General features: G+C 44.4%; 1 protein-coding gene across 3 annotated transcripts in view; it reads right to left on the reverse strand.

Moving 5' to 3' along the window:
- Positions 1–25,431, reverse strand: part of FANCD2 (FA complementation group D2) — a 193,892-nt gene that overhangs the window by 100,110 nt on the left and 68,351 nt on the right. For 2 of the 3 annotated variants that reach the window (XM_077277272.1, XM_077277271.1), the window contains exon 22: positions 10,036–10,173. The exons of the other annotated variant lie outside the window; for it this stretch is intronic. In XM_077277272.1, the coding sequence (XP_077133387.1) occupies positions 10,036–10,173 (138 nt within the window). The remainder of the gene's footprint in view (positions 1–10,035; positions 10,174–25,431) is intronic. 3 annotated transcript variants of the gene reach the window in all.

The following is a 25,431-nucleotide window of genomic DNA, read 5'->3' on the forward strand; positions in this document are numbered from 1 at the left end:
GTCGTCTATATAACGCCTGTATAGCAATATGTTTTCTTTATAAGGTGCTTGGCTGAGAGGCGATGAGAACTCGAACTGCCCCATAAAGAGATTTGCGAAACTGGGCGCGACTTGAGCCCCCATCGCGGTGCCAAATTGCTGCAAGAACAGCTCGCCCTGGAATTCAAAGACATTGTGCTCCAATATACCGTATATAATCGAGTATAAGCTGAGATTTTCAGCCCAATTTTTGGGGCTGAAAGTCCCCCTCTCGGCTTATACTCGAGTCATACCCAGGGGTCGACAGGGGAGGGGGAGTGTCAGCTGTCTAATTATACTCACCTACTCCTGGCACGGTCCCTGCACGTCTTTTCCCTGGCGCCAGCAGCTTCTTCCTGTACTGAGCGGTCACATGGTACTGCTCATTACAGTAATAAATATGCGGCTCCACCTCCCACAGGGGTTGAGCCGCAAATTCATTACTGTAATGAGCGGTAACGGCGACCGCTCAGTAGAGGAAGCAGCAGCGCCGGGAAGCAGGGACTGCACCGCGCCAGGAGCAGGTGATTATAACGGGGAGCGCAGCGCTGCGCGATATTCACCTGCTCCCTGTTCCAGCCGCTGCTCTATCTTCAGCGTCTTCTGCAGTGACACTTAGGTAAGAGGGCGCGGTGACGTGGTTAGTGCGCGCCCTCTGCCTGAACGTCAGTGCAGAAGATGCTGAAGATGGAGCGGCGCCGGAATGAGGAGCAGGTGAATATTGAAAGTGCCGGGGGCCTGAGCGACGGAGAGTTGAGTATGTGCTTTATTTTATTATTTTTATCGCAGCAACAGCAAATGGGGCAAATATCTGTATGGGGCATCTTATGGGGCTATAACGTTTGTGCAGCATTATAATGGGGCAAGTGTCTGTATGGAACATCTTATGGGGCCATAACGTTTGTGCAGCACTATAATGGGGAAAGTGTCTGTATGGAGCATCTTATGGGGCCATAACGTTTGTGCAGCACTATATGGGGCAAGTGTCTGTATAGAGCATCTTATGGGGCCATAATTAACGTTTGTGCAGCACTATATGGGGCAAGTGTCTGTATAGAGCATCTTATGGGGCCATAACGTCAGTGCAGCATTATACACTGTGTTCCAAATTATTATGCAAATTGGATCTAAGTGTCTTAAAGATTTAATTGTTTTGTTTTTCAAATAAACTCGTGGATGGTATTGTGTCTCAGGGCTCAATGAATCACTGAAATGAATCTTAAACACGTGATAATTAGTTTTCCAGGTGATTCTAATTAAAGGAAAACTACTCAAAAATGATGTTCCACATTATTAAGCAGTCACAGGTTTCAAGCAATATGGGAAATAAAAAGGATCTCTCTGCTGCTGAAAAGTGTTAAATAGTGCAATGCCTTGGACAAGGTATGAAAAAATTAGATATTTCACGAAAACTTAAGAGTGATCATCATACTCTGTCTGTGCTCTGTTTCAGTCACAAATCTCATCAGAGTTCATGCAAGTAAAGGCATAATGAGGAAGTTTTCTGGCAGACAAATTCATTGGATTAAGAGAGCAGCTGCCAAAATACCATTACAAAGCAGCAAACAGTTATTTGAAGCTGCTGGTGCACCTGGAGTCCCTCGAACCTCAAGGTGTAGGATCCTTCAAAGGCTTGCTGTGGTGCATAAACCTACTATTCAGCGACTTCTAAACAGTGTTCACAAGCAGAAACGGTTGCAGTGGGCCCAGACATACATGAAGACTAGTTTTCAAACAGTCTTGTTTAGTGATGAGTGTTGAGCAACTCTGGACGGTCCAGATGGATGGAGTAGTGGATGGTTGGTGGATGGCCACCATGTCCCAACAAGGCTGCGACGTCAGCAAGGAGGTGGAGGAGTCATGTTTTGGGCTGGAATCATGGAGAACCAGCTGGTAGGGCCCTTTAAGGTTCCTGAAGGTGTGAAAATGACCTCAGCAAAGTAAATAGAGTTTCTGACTGACAACGTTCCTCCATGGTATAAAAAGCAGAAATGTGCCTTCAGGAGCAAAATCATCTTCATGCTGACAATGAATAACTGAGTAATTGGCTGCTATGGGCATAAAAGGAGATAAACTCATGGTGTGGCCACTATCTTCCCCTGACCTCAACCCTATAGAGAACCTTTGGAGGATCATCAAACAAAAGATCTAATGAGGGTGGGAGGCCGGTCACATCCAAACAGCAGCTCTGGGAGGCAAAGAAATACAAGCAGAAACTCTCCATAAACTCACAAGTTCAATGGATGCAAGAATTGTGAAGGTGATATCAAAGAAGGTTCCTATGTTACATGTAACTTGGCCTGTTAGGATGTTTTGGAGTTAAATAGCTTTTTTGTTCAGTGAATGTGACCTCCTAATGCTGCAAATTCCACAAACGAGCATTTTCAGTTCTTTAAAACATATCAAATGTTTAGAAATTCTACTGGGCCTAATAATTTGGAACAGTGCATTGTGAGGTTTTATTCATTTTGGAGATTATACTGTTATCATTGGGAGGTTTCTTCAATAAAATTCGATGTATAATCAAACGGGTGATGACTTTTATTAGACTGACTGTCATTTGCCCCGACCATTTAGGAAAATCAGAGAAAAGCATTAAGCTACTTACGGGTAGCTGCGTTTTTCGGAGGCCCATGACAGCACTACGAGAGAGGGGATCCGCCCTTCAGGAACAGGAAACCTACAGAGATACAAAAGGGCGGCACCTCTCCCTATGCATCAGTTGTATATTAGAGCCTGAGAGGACTACCGCGGTTAGTAGCACACAAATATTATATACAGTTTATATACAAAACTAATCCAATACAAATACCACACGTGAGATCTATATATATCTCATTATATACATTATAGGAAGTGCAACCCCCCGTGAATAGGGAGGGAACTAAGGGTGCTGTCATGGGCCTCCGAAAAACGCAGCTACCCGTAAGTAGCTTAATGCTTTATTCGGACTCCCATGACAGCACTACGAGAGAATTACAGAGATGTAAAACTACCTTAGGGAGGGACTATAGCCTGCAGCACCCTTAACCCGAAGGTGAGATCAGAGGAGCACCCCAAGTCCAACCGATAGTGCTTGAAAAAGGTGGAAGGGGACGACCACGTAGCTGCCTTACATATCTGGTCGATTGATACTCCAGATCTTTCCGCCCAGGATGTAGCCATGGCCCTGGTGGAATGCGCCCTCAGATTCTGCGGAGCCGGACCTCCACCTGCAGTATAAGCCAGAGAGATAGCCTCCCTAATCCACTTCGCTAGTGTGAACTTCGAAACTCTAAGCCCTTTCCTAGGACCTTGGAAGGATAAAAATAACGCATCCTCTCTCTTCCAAGCGTTAGTGACTGTGATGTATTCTAACAGGCATCTCCTAACATCTAATGTATGGAGTAGTTCTTCTTTGGCGTTAGAGGGGTTAGGGAGAAATGATGGTAACACTATCTCCTGTGATCTGTGAAAATGTGAGGCGACTTTTGGCAAATAGGCGGGGTCCGGTTTTAGGACTACTCTGTCCTGTAAAAACTCTGTATATGGGGAGAGTCTAGAGAGCGCTTGAATGTCCCCTACTCTACGAGCAGATGTTATCGCTACCAAGAACGCTGTCTTGAGGGACAATAATTTAATTGAAGCAGAATGTAAGGGCTCAAACGGTTCTCTAGTCAAGGCTGACAGGACTAGGTTGAGATCCCAAGGTACCGACCTGTTCTTGTGTATAGGTCTAGCTCTACTAGAAGCTTTTATAAACCTTGATACCCAATAGTTATTAGCAACGTTACAAGAAAACAGGGCCCCCAGGGCTGAGACTTGTACTTTTAGTGTACTCGTGGATAGGTTTAACTCTAACCCTTTCTGCAGGAATTCTAAAATTTGGTTAATTGGTAACCCTTCTTCAATTCTGAAATCTGAAGAGGCCAAGAACTTCCTCCAGGTTCTAGAGTAGATCTTTGTTGTTATATTTTTTCTACTCTTCATAAGGGTATCAATTAAGTTTGGGGAAAAACCTCTGTTTTTTAATAATGACCTCTCAAACACCATGCCGTCAAATGGAGCCCCTTCACCTGCGGATGGGTGATCGGACCTTGATGGAGTAAATTGGGAATGTCCGGAAGTACCCAGGGGTCTTCCACCGACATGGTCCTGAGCCACGCGAACCAAGCTCTCTTGGGCCAGAAAGGGGCGACCAGTATGACCCTTGCTCGGTCCTCCCTTATTTTCCTGACCACAAGAGGTAATAGGCCCAGCGGGGGAAACGCATAAGCCAAACGGAAGTCCCATTTGATCAGGAAGGCGTCCACTGCCAACGGATTCTCCCTGGGATTCAGAGAACAGAATTTTTTTGTTTTTCTGTTGTCCCTGGTGGCAAACAGGTCTACGTCTGGATGACCCCACATGTGGACAATCTGACCGAAGATGTCTCTGTTCAGGGACCATTCCCCTTGTTTTAACGTGTTGCGGCTTAGAAAGTCCGCTTTTATGTTTTCTTTCCCTTTTAAATGTAGAGCAGTTAAAGATAGTAAATTGCTCTCTGCTGTCTGGAGAAGGCGGTCTGCTACTTCCATCAGAGATTCGGAGTGTGTTCCACCCTGGTGGTTTACGTAGGCTACTGCCACCTGGTTGTCGGAGAGGATCTTGACATGGTGACCCTGTAGATACACGAGGAGTTTTTTAACTGCTAGCTCAATAGCCATTAACTCTCTCTGATTGGAGGAAGCTGATGTTTGAGGGTCCCATAGCCCTTGAACTACGATGTCACCCATGTGCGCCCCCCATCCCGTAGGGCTGGCGTCAGTTGTTATTACACGAGTCACATGTGTCACCCAGGGAACTCCTGCCGACAGATTGCCTTCTACTAGCCACCATCTGAGAGATGTAAGTACTACTGGACTTAACGTCACCTGACCCTGCAAGGACCCCTGTAAGGCTCTATCATTGTCCAGAACCTCAAACTGTAAAGGTCTGGTATGGAATTGGGCCCAACGGACGGCAGGAATGCACGAAGTTAGGGATCCTAACAGTGACATAGTCTGTCTAAGGGTCATGGATGGTTTATTAATCGCTTTCAACACCTGTTGTTGAATGTGGAGTAATTTATCAGGCGGCAAACAGCATTGTTGGGTCTCTGAATTTAATAACAGTCCGAGGAATCTCTGAATTTTTAGGGGCTGTAAACGGGATTTGTCATAATTTATAATCCAGCCCAGATGTTCTAGTTTGGCTATGGCTGTCATTGCTTGCGAAAGGCAATGATCTGCTGAATTCCCCACAATAAGGAAATCATCCAGATAAGGTATTATGAGGATATCGGATTCTCGCAAATATGCCATAACCTCAGCGACTACCTTGGTAAATATCCTAGGAGCTGCAGAAATGCCGAAGGGAAGGGCTCGATATTGAAAATGACGAACAATTCCCTCTATAGACACCGCCACCCTCAGGAACCTCTGGAAGTTCTCATGGATAGGAACATGATAGTATGCGTCCTTAAGATCTACAACTACCATAAAGCAGTGTTTGAACAACATCTTTATTGTAGTACTGATAGACTCCATTCTGAAGGTTTTATTAACCAGGAATTCATTAAGAGATTTAAGATTAATGATGGTCCTAAATGACTTATCTGGTTTTTGAATCAGAAATAGAGGAGAGTAGAACCCTCTTCCTCTTTCTGAATCTGGGATCTCAATCAGCACCTTTTTAAGACATAAATTGGTGACTTCAGCTTCCAAAGCCGTTTGTTCAATAGAGGAGGAACGTAAGGGGGTTAATTTGAACTTATCCCGAGGCCAATGGTCAAACTCCAGTCTCAGGCCGTCTGATACAATGCCTCGGACCCAGTCACTATTAGTGATGTCAGACCATGCGGAAGAGAAGGCTGCCAATCTCCCTCCCACAGGGATTGCTAGTCATTGGTCTGACTTTTTACGTTCTTTTGAGGAACGGCGGAACATATAGCCCGTACCTCTCTTGCGTCTATCCTCCCATCTGAAATTATCTCTCGAGGGTGAGGATGCGCGTTTCCTTCCGCGACCAAACCTCCTTCTGTTGAAGGGGCGACGGTAAGATGCTGATGCCAGATTAGGGAACTTCTTCTTATCACCTGCTTTTTCAAGCAAGTCATCCAGAGTTGGTCCGAAGAGATATTCCCCTTTACATGGGATAGCGCAGAGCTTGGATCTTGATTGGATGTCACCGGACCAACATTTTAACCATAAGGCTCTACGAGCCGCGTTGGAAAGACCTGCTGCTCTGGCCGCCATCTTGACAGAATCCAATGAAGCGTCCGACAGGAAGGCCGCAGCATCTTGAATTACTGGGAGCGCATTCAGGATTGTATTCCTGGACGCACCTTCCTTAAGTTGTGACTCCAGCTGATTCAGCCAGACCATTAAGGATCTTCCTGTACACGTTGCGGCCACCGCTGGTCTCAGAGATCCAGCCGCCATCTCCCAGGTACCTTTAAGAAAGGTGTCTGCCTTCCTATCAAGCGGATCTTTAAGGGACCCCATATCCTCAAAGGGTAATGCGGCTTTTTTGGACGCTTTTGCCACCGCAGCATCTAGCTTAGGGGCCTTGTCCCAGGTATCAACCGCTGCATCCTCAAAGGGATACCTGCGTTTTAAAGCTGGTGGTAACGAGCCTTTTTTCTCCGGTTTCTTCCACTCTCGGAGAATTAACTCTTGAACTTTATCTATCACCGGAAAAGATCTGCGTTTCTTATGGTCTAATCCGCTGAACATTAATTCCTGCCTGGAAGGTTGAGTTTTTGGCTCTTCCAGGCCCATCGTACCCCTGACCGATTTAACTAGTTTATCAACTCGGTCCAGCGGCAGACAAAAACGGCCAGAGTCCTCTTCCGATGACGAGGAAGAGGGAATAGAGCCATAGGAACCTTCCTCTCTTTCTTCCTCCGAAGACTCAGAGATTAAGGGAGTTCTAGGTTTTGAACTTCCCGCCTGGGATAGAGACCGCAGGGATTCCCTTACTTCCAGACGGATCATCTCTTTTAAGTTAGCCGTAGTTGCAGATTCTTCCGCTACCTAGGGGAGGACAATAAGGTGATACCATCTATCCGACCTGATGTCCCTTAACCCCTACCACACCTGTAGACCTCACCGTCTGCTGTATACAGGGGGCACATAACTTTTTGGGATAAGAATCTGGTAAGGGGATTCCACATAGGGCGCACTCCTTATGTTTCGTCTTTGCACTTTTCTTCCCCTAGAATGACAAAGTATAAGGGGGCCCGCGTCACTGAGTGAACATTCACGTAGATCACTTACCAGCGTACGCCAAGAAAGGTACCGGAACACGAGGGGGTTCTTTCCCAGTCGACGCTCTCGATCCCTGCTTGGACGAGCTTTTGCGGCTGGACTGGTCACTCCTGACATGCTCCTTCTCCAAGGGCTTCTGTCGCACCTCCAGTAGCTGAGGCTGCTCACCATCACTCTCCATGATGGAAGTGTGACCAAAAGCAGGGCTCCAAGTCCGACACCTGCTTAAATCCCCCTGGGTTCCGGTCAGCAGGCTGCCTGGCGTCATCCCATTGGTTTCTGCTTACCAGACCGCAGCTGGGAGGTCAGCGGTAGTTAGTGGGGAATCCGGTGTCCAGGATCGATGGGCGCCGCCATCTTGGATAGACTGCGCATGCGCAGCCATCCAGTAACCCGGAAGCGCCTGCCGACTCCGCCCCCGGCGTCACAGCACTCCGGAAACGCTCCTGAGAGCGGTGCAGGACGCCGGAGATGTGCGACAGCGCTCCGGTCGGCGCCGCTCTCCCGTCACCGCTACCCCACTCCACCGCCGCACCGCATCGCTGCAAGAACCAAGGAGGGGATATACTTACCAACGCCGGCATAGAATGGAGATCAGGCAATCCTCCGGACCCTGCTCCCTGCTGCCATACGCCACCGACGTGCAGTCCAGCCAGGACCACCGTGGCGCCTCCAGGGACATCCGCACCGGCCGAGGTAGGAGACCCCCCCGCTACCAGATTCGGCCGGCCTGGGATCCACTACGGAGATTTTCATCTGTAGGATCCTGTCCCTCCAGGAACAGGAAACCAACTGATGCATAGGGAGAGGTGCCGCCCTTTTGTATCTCTGTAGGTTTCCTGTTCCTGAAGGGCGGATCCCCTCTCTCGTAGTGCTGTCATGGGCCTCCGAATAAAATGTAATTTGCATAATAATTTGGAACCTAGTGTAATGGGGCAAGTGTCTGTATGGAGCATCTTATGGGGCCATAATCAACGTTTGTGCAGCACTATATGGGGCAAGTGTCTCTATGGAGCATCTTATGGGGCCATTATTAACCTTTATGCAGCATTATATGGGGCATATTTTAATATGGAGCATCTTATGGGGCCATCATAAACTTTATGGATCATCATATGGGGCTCCTTATTCAATATGGATATTCAAAAACACAACCTACTGATGTCTCAATTAATTTTACTTTTATTGGTATCTATTTCTATTTTTGACATTTACCGGTAGATGCTGCATTTCCCACCCTAGGCTTATACTCGAGTCATTAAGTTTACCCAGTTTTTAGTGGCAAAATTAGGGGGGTCGGCTTATACTCGAGCATATACGGTACATGTTACACCTGCTATGAGGAAATCTCTCGGGACTGGCGGCATATCTGGAATCCCAGGTAGATCGTGTGCTAAGGCTTCGATTCCCATATTGTGCTCACATCTACTGTATTATAGAAATAATCCTTTATAAGTTGGTTAGAATCCAGTAAGATGGAAATCTATATAATGGGCTAAGTGGCCGGCCAAAGATCCGATACCTGAGATTACTGCTCTACCTGGTGGCGCTGGAGGATTTTGGTGAATCTTCGGTAAGTGATGCTGGGCTTGGATTTTTGTTTGTCAGAAAACGTTTTTCTTTTTTGTTGATAATATGTTGATTTATTAATAGATGGTATTGTGAATTGGATCCATATTTAGTTTTTGTGATCTTTTCCATTTGTTAGGATATTGTAGGCTTCCTGCACGTATATTTCCCGACTTTGAATCCCCATCCACCTCCTTTGTCCGCTTGTCCTAGGACTATTTTTGGTATAATTGCTTGAGAGCGTGCTGCTCTGATCTAGAAATACTGGTTTTATAGCAGAACCTCTCTTTGCAGTGTTTTTAGCTTTACTTATAGAATGTTTTCTCGGTTTGATAGGGATTGGTTTAGGATGCCACTGACCCACTTGGGGTGGAGTGTTCATCCCCATTAATTGAGGCACAGCCCTGCTAGGTGTCAGGAGTCACCAGTCCATAAAGAGCAGACATTATACCTGATGAAGGCCGCTGTGGGCTGAAACGCCTGGTTTTGTTCTTATTAAAGTGTCCTAATAAATTATCTCAACCTCTAAACTATCCTGGGCTTTCAGAAGCCCAAAGAGAGGAATGTTTTTTATTTATTTTTTTAACCATTGTATTCACATGCACTCCTTGGATTGAGGCTGCGATAGTTCCTGCAATTGTGCTGCAGACCGGAAGACTATAAGGAGTGGATCCATCATACGGATCAACTGAATGTACATACAAGACATCCAAAGGGCGACTGCAACCATATGAATATACACCTACACTTAGACTCTGCAGCCCTTGTCTCCCCTCTTATATCTCCTTCCGTTATCCCCCACAAACATGGCGAGACCAGCAGCCCTACGCAAAAATGCTGAAAGGGAGGCAGGCAACCCAATGCAAGAACAACAAGAGGGGAGGCCGCCAGCCCCCAGCAGGCACAGCGAGAGGGGAGGCCGCCAGCCCCCAGCAGGCACAGCGAGAGGGGAGGCCGCCAGCCCCCAGCAGGCACAGCGAGAGGGGAGGCCGCCAGCCCCCAGCAGGCACAGCGAGAGGGGAGGCCGCCAGCCCCCAGCAGGCACAGCGAGAGGGGAGGCCGCCAGCCCCCAGCAGGCACAGCGAGAGGGGAGGCCGGCAGCCCCCAGCAGGCACAACAAGAGGGGAGGCCGCCAGCCCCTAGCAGTGAAAGGGGAGGCTGGCACACAGCGGCCACTCACCGTCCTTCTCTGAGGATTGGGGTTGAGCCTTTATTACTGACATCCTGTGACAGCAGCGGGAGGAGGTTGATGACCACCACACCTTGACTCTCATCATCCTCCAGGTTATACATGGCTTTCACTGGGAACAGGTGGGATCTGTGGGGAGAACACAGAAAAGGCCATAATAGAGCGTGGAAGGCACGGGAAGGGTGGTAGACTGAGGTAAGGGAGATGTAGATGGTGCTGAACTGTGGAGAAGACGAGAAGGGTGGTAGCCAGACAATGGAGGAGATGTAGATGGTGTTGAACTGTGGAGAAGACGGGAAGGGTGGTAGACAGACAATGGAGGAGATCTAGATGGTGCTGAACCGTGGAGAAGACGAGAAGGGTGGTAGACAGACAATGGAGGAAATGTAGATGGTGCTGAACCATGGAGAGGATGGGAAGGGTGGTAGACTGAGACAATGGAGATGTAGATGGTGTTGAACCATGGAGAGGACGGGAAGGGTAGTAGACTGAGCTGAGGGAGGAGATGTAGATGGTGTTGAACTGTGGAGAAGACGGGAAGGGTAGTAGACTGAGCTGAGGGAGGAGATGTAGATGGTGTTGAACTGTGGAGAAGACGGGAAGGGTAGTAGACTGAGCTGAGGGAGGAGATGTAGATGGTGTTGAACTGTGGAGAAGACGGGAAGGGTAGTAGACTGAGCTGAGGGAGGAGATGTAGGATGGTGCTGAACTGTGGAGCGCTTTGTGGGCGAGTGTGATATTTGTTCAATATAAACTTGACATGATCTACCATGCCACCCCCACGCTACCTTACTACCGGCGACGTCATCCCCTTGCCCCCCTCCTCCTGTTTCGGAAGAAAAATGGCGAGCAAATGCGCAGTGCGTCCATCAAGATCTGCCGGTCAGCACTCGGCAACAGCAGGGATTTTTTTTTCTATTGGTTCCTGACTTTTGATCATTGTGATGGACCCTACCCCAGTGATCGAAAACCCAATATTTGTCATTTTCCTAGTTAGATTTTCTTTATTTTAGAATTCTAATTTTCGCTTTCTTTTTTTGCCTTTAGCTAGGGTTAGGGTTTGGGGGGATTCGTAAAAAAAAAAAAAAAAAAATACTGTTAAATTTGGATTAGGCTCCGTTTGCTAGTGCGAGGCTAGGCTCGCTAGTGCCAGGCTAGGCTTCCTAGTGTTAGATTAGGCTAGGCTTCATAGTGTTAGATTAGGCTAGGCTTCCTAGTGTTAGATTAGGCTAGGCTTCATAGTGTTAGATTAGGCTAGGCTTCATAGTGTTAGATTAGGCTAGGCTTCATAGTGTTAAATTAGGCTAGGCTCGCTAGTGCCAGGCTAGGCTTCCTAGTGTTAGATTAGGCTAGGCTTCCTAGTGTTAGATTAGGCTAGGCTTCATAGTGTTAGATTAGGCTAGGCTTCATAGTGTTAGATTAGGCTAGGCTTCATAGTGTTAGATTAGGCTAGGCTTCATAGTGTTAGATTAGGCTAGGCTTCATAGTGTTAGATTAGGCTAGGCTTCATAGTGTTAGATTAGGCTAGGCTCGCTAGTGCCAGGCTAGGTTTCCTAGTGTTAGATTAGGCCAGGCTTCATAGTGTTAGATTAGGCTAGGCTTCCTAGTGTTAGATTAGGCTAGGCTTCCTAGTGTTAGATTAGGCTAGGCTTCATAGTGTTAGATTAGGCTAGGCTTCATAGTGTTAGATTAGGCTAGGCTTCATAGTGTTAGATTAGGCTAGGCTTCATAGTGTTAGATTAGGCTAGGCTTCATAGTGTTAGATTAGGCTAGGCTTCATAGTGTTAGATTAGGCTAGGCTTCCGAGTGTTAGATTAGGCTAGGCTTCATAGTGTTAGATTAGGCTAGGCTTCATAGTGTTAGATTAGGCTAGGCTTCATAGTGTTAGATTAGGCTAGGCTTCATAGTGTTAGATTAGGCTAGGCTTCATAGTGTTAGATTAGGCTAGGCTTCATAGTGTTAGATTAGGCTAGGCTTCCAAGTGTTAGATTAGGCTAGGCTTAATAGTGTTAGATTAGGCTAGGCTTCCGAGTGTTAGATTAGGCTAGGCTTCATAGTGATAGTGTTAGATTAGGCTAGGCTTCCTAGTGTTAGATTAGGCTAGGCTTCCTAGTGTTAGATTAGGCTAGGCTTCCTAGTGTTAGATTAGGCTAGGCTTCATAGTGTTAGATTAGGCTAGGCTCACTAGTGCCAGGCTAGGCTTCCTAGTGTTAGATTAGGCTAGGCTTCCTAGTGTTAGATTAGGCAAGGCTTCCTAGTGTTAGATTAGGCTAGGCTTCATAGTGTTAGATTAGGCTAGGCTTCATAGTGTTAGATTAGGCTAGGCTTCATAGTGTTAGATTAGGCTAGGCTCGCTAGTGCCAGGCTAGGCTTCCTAGTGTTAGATTAGGCTAGGCTTCCTAGTGTTAGATTAGGCTAGGCTTCATAGTGTTAGATTAGGCTAGGCTTCATAGTGTTAGATTAGGCTAGGCTTCATAGTGTTAGATTAGGCTAGGCTTCATAGTGTTAGATTAGGCTAGGCTTCATAGTGTTAGATTAGGCTAGGCTTCATAGTGTTAGATTAGGCTAGGCTTCATAGTGTTAGATTAGGCTAGGCTTCATAGTGTTAGATTAGGCTAGGCTTCATAGTGTTAGATTAGGCTAGGCTTCCTAGTGTTAGATTAGGCTAGGCTTCCGAGTGTTAGATTAGGCTAGGCTTCCGAGTGTTAGATTAGGCTAGGCTTCCGAGTGTTAGATTAGGCTAGGCTTCCGAGTGTTAGATTAGGCTAGGCTTCCGAGTGTTAGATTAGGCTAGGCTTCCGAGTGTTAGATTAGGCTAGGCTTCCGAGTGTTAGATTAGGCTAGGCTTCCGAGTGTTAGATTAGGCTAGGCTTCCGAGTGTTAGATTAGGCTAGGCTTCCGAGTGTTAGATTAGGCTAGGCTTCCGAGTGTTAGATTAGGCTAGGCTTCCGAGTGTTAGATTAGGCTAGGCTTCCAAGTGTTAGATTAGGCTAGGCTTAATAGTGTTAGATTAGGCTAGGCTTCCGAGTGTTAGATTAGGCTAGGCTTCATAGTGATAGTGTTAGATTAGGCTAGGCTTCATAGTGTTAGATTAGGCTAGGCTTCATAGTGTTAGATTAGGCTAGGCTTCATAGTGTTAGATTAGGCTAGGCTTCATAGTGTTAGATTAGGCTAGGCTTCATAGTGTTAGATTAGGCTAGGCTTCATAGTGTTAGATTAGGCTAGGCTTCCGAGTGTTAGATTAGGCTAGGCTTCCGAGTGTTAGATTAGGCTAGGCTTCCGAGTGTTAGATTAGGCTAGGCTTCCGAGAGTTAGATTAGGCTAGGCTTCCGAGTGTTAGATTAGGCTAGGCTTCCGAGTGTTAGATTAGGCTAGGCTTCCGAGTGTTAGATTAGGCTAGGCTTCCGAGTGTTAGATTAGGCTAGGCTTCCGAGTGTTAGATTAGGCTAGGCTTCATAGTGTTAGATTAGGCTAGGCTTCATAGTGTTAGATTAGGCTAGGCTTCATAGTGTTAGATTAGGCTAGGCTTCATAGTGTTAGATTAGGCTAGGCTTCATAGTGTTAGATTAGGCTAGGCTTCATAGTGTTAGATTAGGCTAGGCTTCATAGTGTTAGATTAGGCTAGGCTTCATAGTGTTAGATTAGGCTAGGCTTCATAGTGTTAGATTAGGCTAGGCTTCCGAGTGTTAGATTAGGCTAGGCTTCCGAGTGTTAGATTAGGCTAGGCTTCCGAGTGTTAGATTAGGCTAGGCTTCCGAGTGTTAGATTAGGCTAGGCTTCATAGTGTTAGATTAGGCTAGGCTTCATAGTGTTAGATTAGGCTAGGCTTCATAGTGTTAGATTAGGCTAGGCTTCCTAGTGTTAGATTAGGCTAGGCTTCCTAGTGTTAGATTAGGCTAGGCTTCCTAGTGTTAGATTAGGCTAGGCTTCCGAGTGTTAGATTAGGCTAGGCTTCCGAGTGTTAGATTAGGCTAGGCTTCCGAGTGTTAGATTAGGCTAGGCTTCCGAGTGTTAGATTAGGCTAGGCTTCCGAGTGTTAGATTAGGCTAGGCTTCCGAGTGTTAGATTAGGCTAGGCTTCCGAGTGTTAGATTAGGCTAGGCTTCCGAGTGTTAGATTAGGCTAGGCTTCCGAGTGTTAGATTAGGCTAGGCTTCCGAGTGTTAGATTAGGCTAGGCTTCCGAGTGTTAGATTAGGCTAGGCTTCCGAGTGTTAGATTAGGCTAGGCTTCCGAGTGTTAGATTAGGCTAGGCTTCCTAGTGTTAGATTAGGCTAGGCTTCCTAGTGTTAGATTAGGCTAGGCTTCATAGTGTTAGATTAGGCTAGGCTTCATAGTGTTAGATTAGGCTAGGCTTCATAGTGTTAGATTAGGCTAGGCTTCATAGTGTTAGATTAGGCTAGGCTTCATAGTGTTAGATTAGGCTAGGCTTCATAGTGTTAGATTAGGCTAGGCTTCATAGTGTTAGATTAGGCTAGGCTTCATAGTGTTAGATTAGGCTAGGCTTCATAGTGTTAGATTAGGCTAGGCTTCCTAGTGTTATATTAGGCTAGGCTTCCGAGTGTTAGATTAGGCTAGGCTTCCGAGTGTTAGATTAGGCTAGGCTTCCGAGTGTTAGATTAGGCTAGGCTTCCGAGTGTTAGATTAGGCTAGGCTTCCGAGTGTTAGATTAGGCTAGGCTTCCGAGTGTTAGATTAGGCTAGGCTTCCGAGTGTTAGATTAGGCTAGGCTTCCGAGTGTTAGATTAGGCTAGGCTTCCGAGTGTTAGATTAGGCTAGGCTTCCGAGTGTTAGATTAGGCTAGGCTTCCGAGTGTTAGATTAGGCTAGGCTTCCGAGTGTTAGATTAGGCTAGGCTTCCAAGTGTTAGATTAGGCTAGGCTTAATAGTGTTAGATTAGGCTAGGCTTCCGAGTGTTAGATTAGGCTAGGCTTCATAGTGATAGTGTTAGATTAGGCTAGGCTTCATAGTGTTAGATTAGGCTAGGCTTCATAGTGTTAGATTAGGCTAGGCTTCATAGTGTTAGATTAGGCTAGGCTTCATAGTGTTAGATTAGGCTAGGCTTCATAGTGTTAGATTAGGCTAGGCTTCATAGTGTTAGATTAGGCTAGGCTTCCGAGTGTTAGATTAGGCTAGGCTTCCGAGTGTTAGATTAGGCTAGGCTTCCGAGTGTTAGATTAGGCTAGGCTTCCGAGTGTTAGATTAGGCTAGGCTTCCGAGTGTTAGATTAGGCTAGGCTTCCGAGTGTTAGATTAGGCTAGGCTTCCGAGTGTTAGATTAGGCTAGGCTTCCGAGTGTTAGATTAGGCTAGGCTTCCGAGTGTTAGATTAGGCTAGGCTTCATAGTGTTAGATTAGGCTAGGCTTCATAGTGTTAGATTAGGCTAGGCTTCATAGTGTTAGATTAGGCTAGGCTTCATAGTGTTAGATTAGGCTAGGCTTCATAGTGTTAGATTAGGCTAGGCTTCATAGTGTTAGATTAGGCTAGGCTTCATAGTGTTAGATTAGGCTAGGCTTCATAGTGTTAGATTAGGCTAGGCTTCCGAGTGTTAGATTAGGCTAGGCTTCCGAGTGTTAGATTAGGCTAGGCTTCCGAGTGTTAGATTAGGCTAGGCTTCCGAGTGTTAGATTAGGCTAGGCTTCATAGTGTTAGATTAGGCTAGGCTTCATAGTGTTAGATTAAGCTAGGCTTCATAGTGTTAGATTAGGCTAGGCTTCATAGTGTTAGATTAGGCTAGGCTTCATAGTGTTAGATTAAGTTTATTTTTTGTTAGGCATTCGTATAAAATAAAACAATGACCCGCAGAACATTCACCGTGGAGCAGGCGTACATCCCGCTTTGCTCCGGAAGTTCCAGGAGTGAAATCTCCTGCTTCGGAAGCAGAACAGTTTTCAGGCAGAGATGACGCCACTTTCCCCCCCACAGGATCCCACAGCTTGTGATGGTGGTGGAGTCAGTGGTCACTGCCGAATTGTCAAAGGCAGCACCAAGGTCCACAGTCCTCCCTCCACTGTCGTATTCAGACAATGCATTTTCCCTCAATTTCCCCCTTTTTCAGTAGCCCCTGGAATAAAATTAGATGTCACCAACTTTACCCCATTTGTATTTTTCTAAATTATTGCTACCCCAGAAGTCCGACAATTAATTGTCACCACACCACTTAACCGATTAAGCCCTGAGGGTGGTTTGCATGCTAATGACCGGGACAATTTGTACAATTCCGAGTCTCTGACCACTGTCCCTTTATGAGGTTATAACTGAAGCTTCAACGGATCCCGGTGATTCTGACATTGTTTTCTCATGACATATTGTACTTCATGATAGTGGTGCATGTAGAAAAGCCGCGGAGACACCATCACATGTTTCTCAATGCAAGCAATGAATAGCCAGGTCTTTCACCGGGAAGGAACAACCACGGGAAGGGCAGCATCCAAGACAGGAAAACCACCTATGCCAAAACATGGTATCCATCCACAGACAGCTGTTTCGGGGTATTTGCCCCTCATCAGTGTGGAGTAGGAAAGTGGCTATTAGGAGCAGTGCCTAGTGAAAAGACTATAAACACGAGGGTGAATGACCTCGGGGAGATCAAAACATCCAACACCGCGGAGACACCATCACGTGTTTCTCAACGCAGTGATCCAGAACACTGCCCCTATCCCTTATGGGAAATATGCAAATGCATGTAGAAAAGCTGCGGAGACACCATCACGGGGCAAATACCCCGAAAAAGCTGTCTGTGGATTGATACCATGTTTTGGCATAGGTGGTTTTCCTGTCTTGGATGCTGCCCTTCCAGTGGTTGTTCCTTCCCGGTGAAAGGCCTGGCTATTCATTGCTTGCGTTGAGAAACACGTGATGGTGTCTCCGCGGCTTTTCTACATGCATTTGCATATTTCCCATAAGGGATGGGGGCAGTGTTCTGGATCACTGCGTTGAGAAACACGTGATGGTGTCTCCGCAGCTTACTTTACATGCATTTGCATATTTCCCATAAGGGATGGGGGCAGTGTTCTGGATCACTGCGTTGAGAAACACGTGATGGTGTCTCCGCGGTGTTGGATGTTTTGATCTCCCCGAGGTCATTCACCCTTATGTTTATAGTCTTCATGATAGTGGTAACATTTCCTCAACATTACTATCGCGTTTATTTGTGAAAAAAAAACGGAAATATGGTGAAAATTTTGCAATTTTCCAACTTTGAATTTTCATGCCCATAAATCACAGAGATGTCACACAAAATACTTAATAAGTAACATTTCCCACATGTCTACTTTACATCAGCACAATTTTGGAACCAAATTTTTTTTTCCTTAGGGAGTTATAAGGGTTAAGAGTTGACCAGCAATTTCTCATTTTTACAACACCATTTTTTAGGGACCACCTCACATTTGAAGTCATTTTGAGGGGTCTATAGGATAGAAAATACCCAAGTGTGACACCATTCTAAAAACTGCACCCCTCAAGGTGCTCAAAACCGCATTCAAGAAGTTTATTAACCCTTCAGGTGTTTCACAGGAATTTTTGGAATGTTTAAATAAAAATGAACATTTAACTTTTTTTCACACAAAATTTACTTCAGCTCCAATTTGTTTTATTTTACCAACAGGAGAAAATGGACCCCAAAAGTTGTTGTACAATTTGTCCTGAGTACGCTGATACCCCATATGTGGGGGTAAACCACTGTTTGGGTGCATGGCAGAGCTCGGAAGGGAAGGAGCGCCATTTGACTTTTTTTATGCGGATTCTGTGCCGATTTCTTGCGTTTTTACCCCTGCGGATTTCTATAGTGGAATGGGTACAACGCTGAAGATCTGCACAAATAAATGACATGCTCCTTCTTTTGATCCGCAGTGTTTTCCGTGAGGAATTTTCCACACAGCAATTTTTTTTCCATTGATTTACATTGTACTGTAAATCACTTGCGGATCTGCAGCGTTTCTGCGCAGAAAAAAAACGCTGCGGATCTGCAGTAAATCCGCAACGTCTGCACATGGCCTTAATCATCCTAACAACTTGCTCAGCATTTTCAACCTGAATGCATTGAACAAACCAAAAGAAAAAAGATGATCATATCCTCAAGTGTGATTTTCTAAATACAGTCTCATCCTAATTATGTGTTAAAAACAAGATTAAAGGGAACCCGTCACCCCAAAATCGATGGTGAGGTAAGGTCACCGCCATCAGGGGCTTGTCTCCAGCATTCTGTAACGCATTCTGTAATGCTGTAGATTAGCCCCCGATGTATCCTGAAAGAGGAGAAAAAGAGGTTAGATTACACTCACCCAGGGGCGGTCCGGGGCCTCCCATCTTCTTACGATGACGTCCTCTTCTTGTCTTCACGCTCCGGCGCAGGCGTACTTTATCTCCCTGATGAGGTGCTGGGCCTCTCTGACCTTTCCCGGACCCTGCGCACTGCAGTACTTTGCCCTCAACAGGAAATATAAGTACGCCTGCGCCGGAGCGTGAAGACCAGAAGAGGACGTCATCGTATGAAGATGGGAGGCCCCGGACCGCCCCTGGGTGAGTATAATCTAACCTCTTTTTCTCATCTTTCAGGATACATCGGGGGCTTATCTACAGCATTACAGAATGCATTACAGAATGCTGGAGATAAGCCCCTGATGCCGGTGGCATAGCTCGTTATTACACTGGCCTGTTATCATCAATGTGTCCCTTCTAGTGGTGAAAGGTCATCTTGTCCATATTACTAGCAATGGACGGCCTGTCATGGTGCTTGGCTCCACCCGAGTTATATATTTTACAATGTCTGGTTTTCTTGGATACACAAAGGACGGCGCTGGACCGGAAGGTGCAGAAAAGTCACTTCTTCATTTTCACAATCTTGGCAGAGTCCAGTAGCCGCCACCAGCGCTGATCATATTCACAGGTCACATCACCAGTTATCTTGTGCCGCCTTCTACCACCTCATGGACGTCACGGTCTTTATTTCCACTACATGGGATGACAGTCCGGTATTGCCGAGTCCCTGTGATGGGTTCTGCTTCCTGTAAAACTCTCCTCCTCCCCGTAGTCCTGGTTTGTACAATACATGAACTGGATGTTGAGAATCTTTTTCTCCCTCCATTTGGGGAGTTTCCTGGGTGGTAAGATTAGGTGTGAACGTGGCCTCTGGAGCTGCCGGCCGGTCATCTGCTCTGCATTCACCGTCTGCCCCTAACGAAGCTTCTCCTCTGTCCTCTCCTGCTTCTAAGCTGTAACACAGTGTTTCCCAAACTCCAGTCCTCACGGACCCCACGGGTCGTGTTTTCAGGATTCCCTTAGTATTGCGCAAGTAGTGGAAGTATCATCAAGGCATCAGGAATTGTGTCACCTGTGCAACACTATGGACATCCTGAAAACATGAGCTGTGGGGTCCGTGAGGACTGGAGTTTGGGAAATACTGCGGTAACATAACAATACCGTAACAGTTTGTCTACCCCATCCCCCCGGCCCCTTGAATTCTGTACTGTGGCACCTGCCTCGCTCCCAGACTGCGGTGATAACCTCTACTATCCTACAATCTCCATCATTGTGTGGTAAGATCTGGTCGATAGGTTTGGGACCTGGAACTTACATGTTCAGACCTTTACTCTCGGATATGATGGGGTGGGCTGGAGCTGGCGTGATCCCCTATTCCACTGTGGTTCTTTGTGCTTTCAGCTGTCTATGGGATTCATTGTAATTATTGTTGAGTACTATATTATTATCTTTCTGTAACCATTGGACAGTGTGGTGCCTTTTTACATGTGAGCATATTCCCACAACACTGTGGGGCGTTTGCTTCACTACATCTGGGGATCGTTGTCTTCTTCCCAGGCTCCAGGAGGTTTTTCTTCACGTCTCCTACCTTGCTGTCTTGGTCTATTATTGGTCCAATAAATATATTTTTAGATGTATTTTGGACTTTTGCACTATTTCTTAGTGGTTTTGCTTAGTAGCATTAGTGTGTCCCACACTTTTTCCATACATTGGCTGTTTGCATCATATGATTATATGTGATAGCATGTGTATACCATTGTGTACCAGCCTTCAGTGTTTGCCTTGCTTTGTATGATTTATATGATGGAATGTGGTTGGTGGTAGGTACGCGGTCACTATTATATATACATTCTTGCATATTTTCCTCTAGTTTCTGATATGCCTGAGATTATTGGGGTTATAACCTGTGTCCAAATCTTCATCTGTTTGGGGCTATTGGGTTATGATGCCTGTATAGCACAGCTGGTAGCAGATGAATTTGTGCTGCCTTATTTGCACACGTATACTTTGTATTGCCTTATTTGCACACGTATATTTTGTGTTGCCTTATTTGCACACGTATACTTTGTGTTGCCTTATTTGCACACGTATATTTTGTATTGCCTTATTTGCACACGTATACTTTGTATTGCCTTATTTGCACACGTATACTTTGTGTTGCCTTATTTGCACACGTATACTTTGTGTTGCCTTATTTGCACACGTATACTTTGTGTTGCCTTATTTGCACACGTATACTTTGTATTGCCTTATTTGCACACGTATACTTTGTGTTGCCTTATTTGCACACGTATACTTTGTATTGCCTTATTTGCACACGTATACTTTGTGTTGCCTTATTTGCACACGTATACTTTGTGTTGCCTTATTTGCACACGTATACTTTGTGTTGCCTTATTTGCACACGTATACTTTGTATTGCCTTATTTGCACACGTATATACTTTGTGTTGCCTTATTTGCACACGTATATTTTGTGTTGCCTTATTTGCACACGTATATTTTGTGTTGCCTTATTTGCACACGTATATTTTGTGTTGCCTTATTTGCACACGTATATTTTGTATTGCCTTATTTGCACATATATTTTGTGTTGCCTTATTTGCACACGTATACTTTGTGTTGCCTTATTTGCACACGTATAACTGTTTTGCCTTATTTGCACACGTATACTTTGTGTTGCCTTATTTGCACACGTATACTTTGTGTTGCCTTATTTGCACACGTATACTTTGTGTTGCCTTATTTGCACACGTATACTTTGTGTTGCCTTATTTGCACACGTATACTTTGTGTTGCCTTATTTGCACACGTATACTTTGTGTTGCCTTATTTGCACACCTATATTTTGTGTTGCCTTATTTGCACACGTATACTTTGTGTTGCCTTATTTGCACACGTATACTTTGTATTGCCTTATTTGCACACGTATATTTTGTGTTGCCTTATTTGCACACGTATACTTTGTGTTGCCTTATTTGCACACGTATACTTTGTGTTGCCTTATTTGCACACGTATACTTTGTGTTGCCTTATTTGCACACGTATACTTTGTGTTGCCTTATTTGCACACGTATACTTTGTATTGCCTTATTTGCACACGTATATTTTGTGTTGCCTTATTTGCACACGTATATTTTGTATTGCCTTATTTGCACACGTATATTTTGTGTTGCCTTATTTGCACACGTATATTTTGTATTGCCTTATTTGCACATATATTTTGTGTTGCCTTATTTGCACACGTATATTTTGTGTTGCCTTATTTGCACACGTATATTTTGTATTGCCTTATTTGCACATATATTTTGTGTTGCCTTATTTGCACACGTATACTTTGTGTTGCCTTATTTGCACACGTATACTTTGTATTGCCTTATTTGCACACGTATATTTTGTGTTGCCTTATTTGCACACGTATATTTTGTGTTGCCTTATTTGCACACGTATATTTTGTGTTGCCTTATTTGCACACGTATATTTTGTATTGCCTTATTTGCACATATATTTTGTGTTGCCTTATTTGCACACGTATACTTTGTGTTGCCTTATTTGCACACGTATACCTGTTTTGCCTTATTTGCACACGTATACTTTGTGTTGCCTTATTTGCACACGTATACTTTGTGTTGCCTTATTTGCACACGTATACTTTGTGTTGCCTTATTTGCACACGTATACTTTGTGTTGCCTTATTTGCACACGTATACTTTGTGTTGCCTTATTTGCACACGTATACTTTGTATTGCCTTATTTGCACACGTATATTTTGTGTTGCCTTATTTGCACACGTATATTTTGTATTGCCTTATTTGCACACGTATATTTTGTGTTGCCTTATTTGCACACGTATATTTTGTATTGCCTTATTTGCACATATATTTTGTGTTGCCTTATTTGCACACGTATACTTTGTGTTGCCTTATTTGCACACGTATACTTTGTGTTGCCTTATTTGCACACGTATAACTGTTTTGCCTTATTTGCACACGTATACTTTGTGTTGCCTTATTTGCACACGTATAACTGTTTTGCCTTATTTGCACACGTATACTTTGTGTTGCCTTATTTGCACACGTATACTTTGTGTTGCCTTATTTGCACACATTTTGTGTTGCCTTATTTGCACACGTATACTTTGTGTTGCCTTATTTGCACACGTATACTTTGTGTTGCCTTATTTGCACATATACTTTGTGTTGCCTTATTTGCACACGTATACTTTGTGTTGCCTTATTTGCACACGTATACTTTGTGTTGCCTTATTTGCACACGTATATTTTGTGTTGCCTTATTTGCACACGTATATTTTGTGTTGCCTTATTTGCACACGTATATTTTGTGTTGCCTTATTTGCACATATATTTTGTGTTGCCTTATTTGCACACGTATACTTTGTGTTGCCTTATTTGCACACGTATAACTGTTTTGCCTTATTTGCACACGTATACTTTGTGTTGCCTTATTTGCACACGTATACTTTGTGTTGCCTTATTTGCACACGTATACTTTGTGTTGCCTTAATTGCACACATATTTTGTGTTTCCTTATTTGCACACATATATTTTCTGTTTCACATGCTGTAAAGTGTTGGGTGCTCGAGGGTATTTGTCTCGCTTGTCTGGGAGGGTACACGTAGCTTATCAGCTAGCTGTTTGTCTTACCCTGTGATTTGCATTAATAAAGGTATATATTTTTTGATGGTTATGCACATCCTTTCTTCTGTTTCATTTCAGTTGTTCTTTATATAAGCATATGGTTGATCCCTGTTTATGAATTGTTTTTGTGGTGCCCGCTACTCTCTTTATACACTTGCCTATAATGCCGTAACATCTAACAATCCTGGATTATTTGGTAGTTATGGACCCCACTGTTACACCACAGGCTGAACACATCTGAATTCAAGATTGTCAAACTGACAGATAGTTTTATTTTTTCCCAGCCTGCATTTTGGTGCAGATGTGGCTCGGAGCAGAGCAGGACATGCACATCTTTTGAAATTTTTAAACTAAATTATTTTTTAGAAATGCGTTTTAAAATTTTGCGTTTCCGTTTGCATGGGTAAAATATTAACAAAGATACTCTTGTGATATTTCTGGTGAAAGCCTGGACAGTTCTGAGTAGAATGGGGTTTATTTTGTTTCTCTATATTTTTTCTAGCCTGAGTTATGTGGAGAAATGTAAAGGCAGGAAACACCGAAATTCACACTTTTTCCAAACTTTGAAAATCAATAAAAAAAATAAAAAAAATCTCTAGAATTTTTTTTTTCTTCACATTTTGCATTCTCCAACACCCTATTACCAAATAACAAAATCTCAAAAGAATTAAAAATATAGAGGTAAAAATCATTGGTTCACGTGACATGGAATGACCCCTCACATTGTTTATGTAATCTTTTTGCATAGTTTTTCCTCCTCTATTTTCCACGTCAACAAACTGGCTGGCCTGGACAATGTGTAATCAGCATATCAGCAAACATCACTAGTCATCCAGGATAAGAGCACAACAAATGGTCAACTTACCAGTCAATATTACAGACTTACACGAGCAAAAGACCAGAAAGAAACACAAATTCAAAAGTCAACATATAGAGAAGAGTCTGTTCTTCTTGGCTTGCAGAAAATAGACGTCAGATTAATTAACATACAATGCTGTGTCCTCACAGTTACCTCTTGCAAAAAAGAGAAATTTGGGGCTAAAGCAAGATTTTTGTTAAAAAAAAAAATGAACTTTTTCAATATGATAACTTTGTGTTACCAAATTCAGTGTCGTACCTGTGGATTGAAAAAGCTCAATATACCCCTGGATAAAATCCTTGAGGGCTGTAGTTTCCAAAATGGGATCAGCTGTGGGGGTTCCTGCCGTTTAGGCATCTTAGGGGCCTGGCAAATGTGACATGTGCCCACTGTCTGCAAGCTGCGAGCCTGGCTGTGTGAACAGAACTCATGGCCTGTACTGCCGCACTAGTGAGAATGGGAACGCTGCGGCCCACGGAGGTAAAATGTAAATGTATTCTTTCCTCATTCCACTCTGCCTGAATTCCTGTGCAGCACTTGTGAAGGGGTACATTTCCAGACAGCAGTGATTACGTGTCTCAGGGGCGCGGCTTTAAAACGATCTCACTTTTGAGGAGTTTCCAACATATCGGCCCCTCAAGGTCCACCCTAAAGAGACAGCTTTGTAAAGGTGTGGGAAAAATGAGAAATTGCTGCTAATATCCAAACAAAAACATTATGTTACAAAAATGATGTAAAGTCGGCCTGTGGGAAATATTGGTATTACTTATTGTCGGACAATTTTTCGGTTTAGGGTATGTGCACATGTTCAGGATTTTTCACATTTTTTTCGCTATAAAAACGCATAAAAAACACATACATATGCATCCTATCATTAAGAATGCATTCCGCAATTTTTGTGCACAGGAAGCGTTTTTTTCCGCAAAAAAAAAAACATAGCAGTAAAAAAAAGCAGCATGTTCATTAATTTTGCTGATTTTTTGCATTTTTCCCGCTATATAATGTATTGGGAAAGCTCCGAAAAAAAATTGCGTAAAAAACGCACAAAAAACGCGAAAAAAAAACACATGCGGATTTCTGGCAGAAATGTCTGGTTTTTGTCAGGAAATTTCTGCAAGAAATCCTGAACGTGTGCACATACCCTTAAGGGCATAAAAATGTAATGTCTGAAAACTGCTCAGGTTTCAAACTGTCAAAATTTTGATATTTTCATAAATATTCACAAATCATTTCGGCTAAAATTTACAACGGACATGAAGTCAAACTCCAGCTCAAAAACATCTCCAGAATCCATCCTTTCCTCAACCTCCAATCTACTAAAATGCTTGTGCATGCCCTCATCATCTCCCGCCTCGACAACTGCAACATCCTCCTCTGCGGCCTCCCTGCTAACACCCTTGCACCTCTCCAGTCCATCCTTAACTCTGCTGCCCGACTAATCCATCTCTCTCCTCGCTACTCCTCCGCTTCCCCCTCTGCAAATCTCTTCGCTGGCTCCCATTCCCTCAGCGTATCCAGTTCACATTACTAATACTGACCTACAAAGCCATCCATAACCTGTCTCCTTCATGTATCTCTGAACTAATCTCCCGATAACTTCTCTCACGTAATCTCC

Source organism: Ranitomeya variabilis, chromosome 8 (genome assembly GCF_051348905.1).
Source record: "Ranitomeya variabilis isolate aRanVar5 chromosome 8, aRanVar5.hap1, whole genome shotgun sequence".
Taxonomy (NCBI): Eukaryota; Metazoa; Chordata; class Amphibia; order Anura; family Dendrobatidae; genus Ranitomeya; species Ranitomeya variabilis.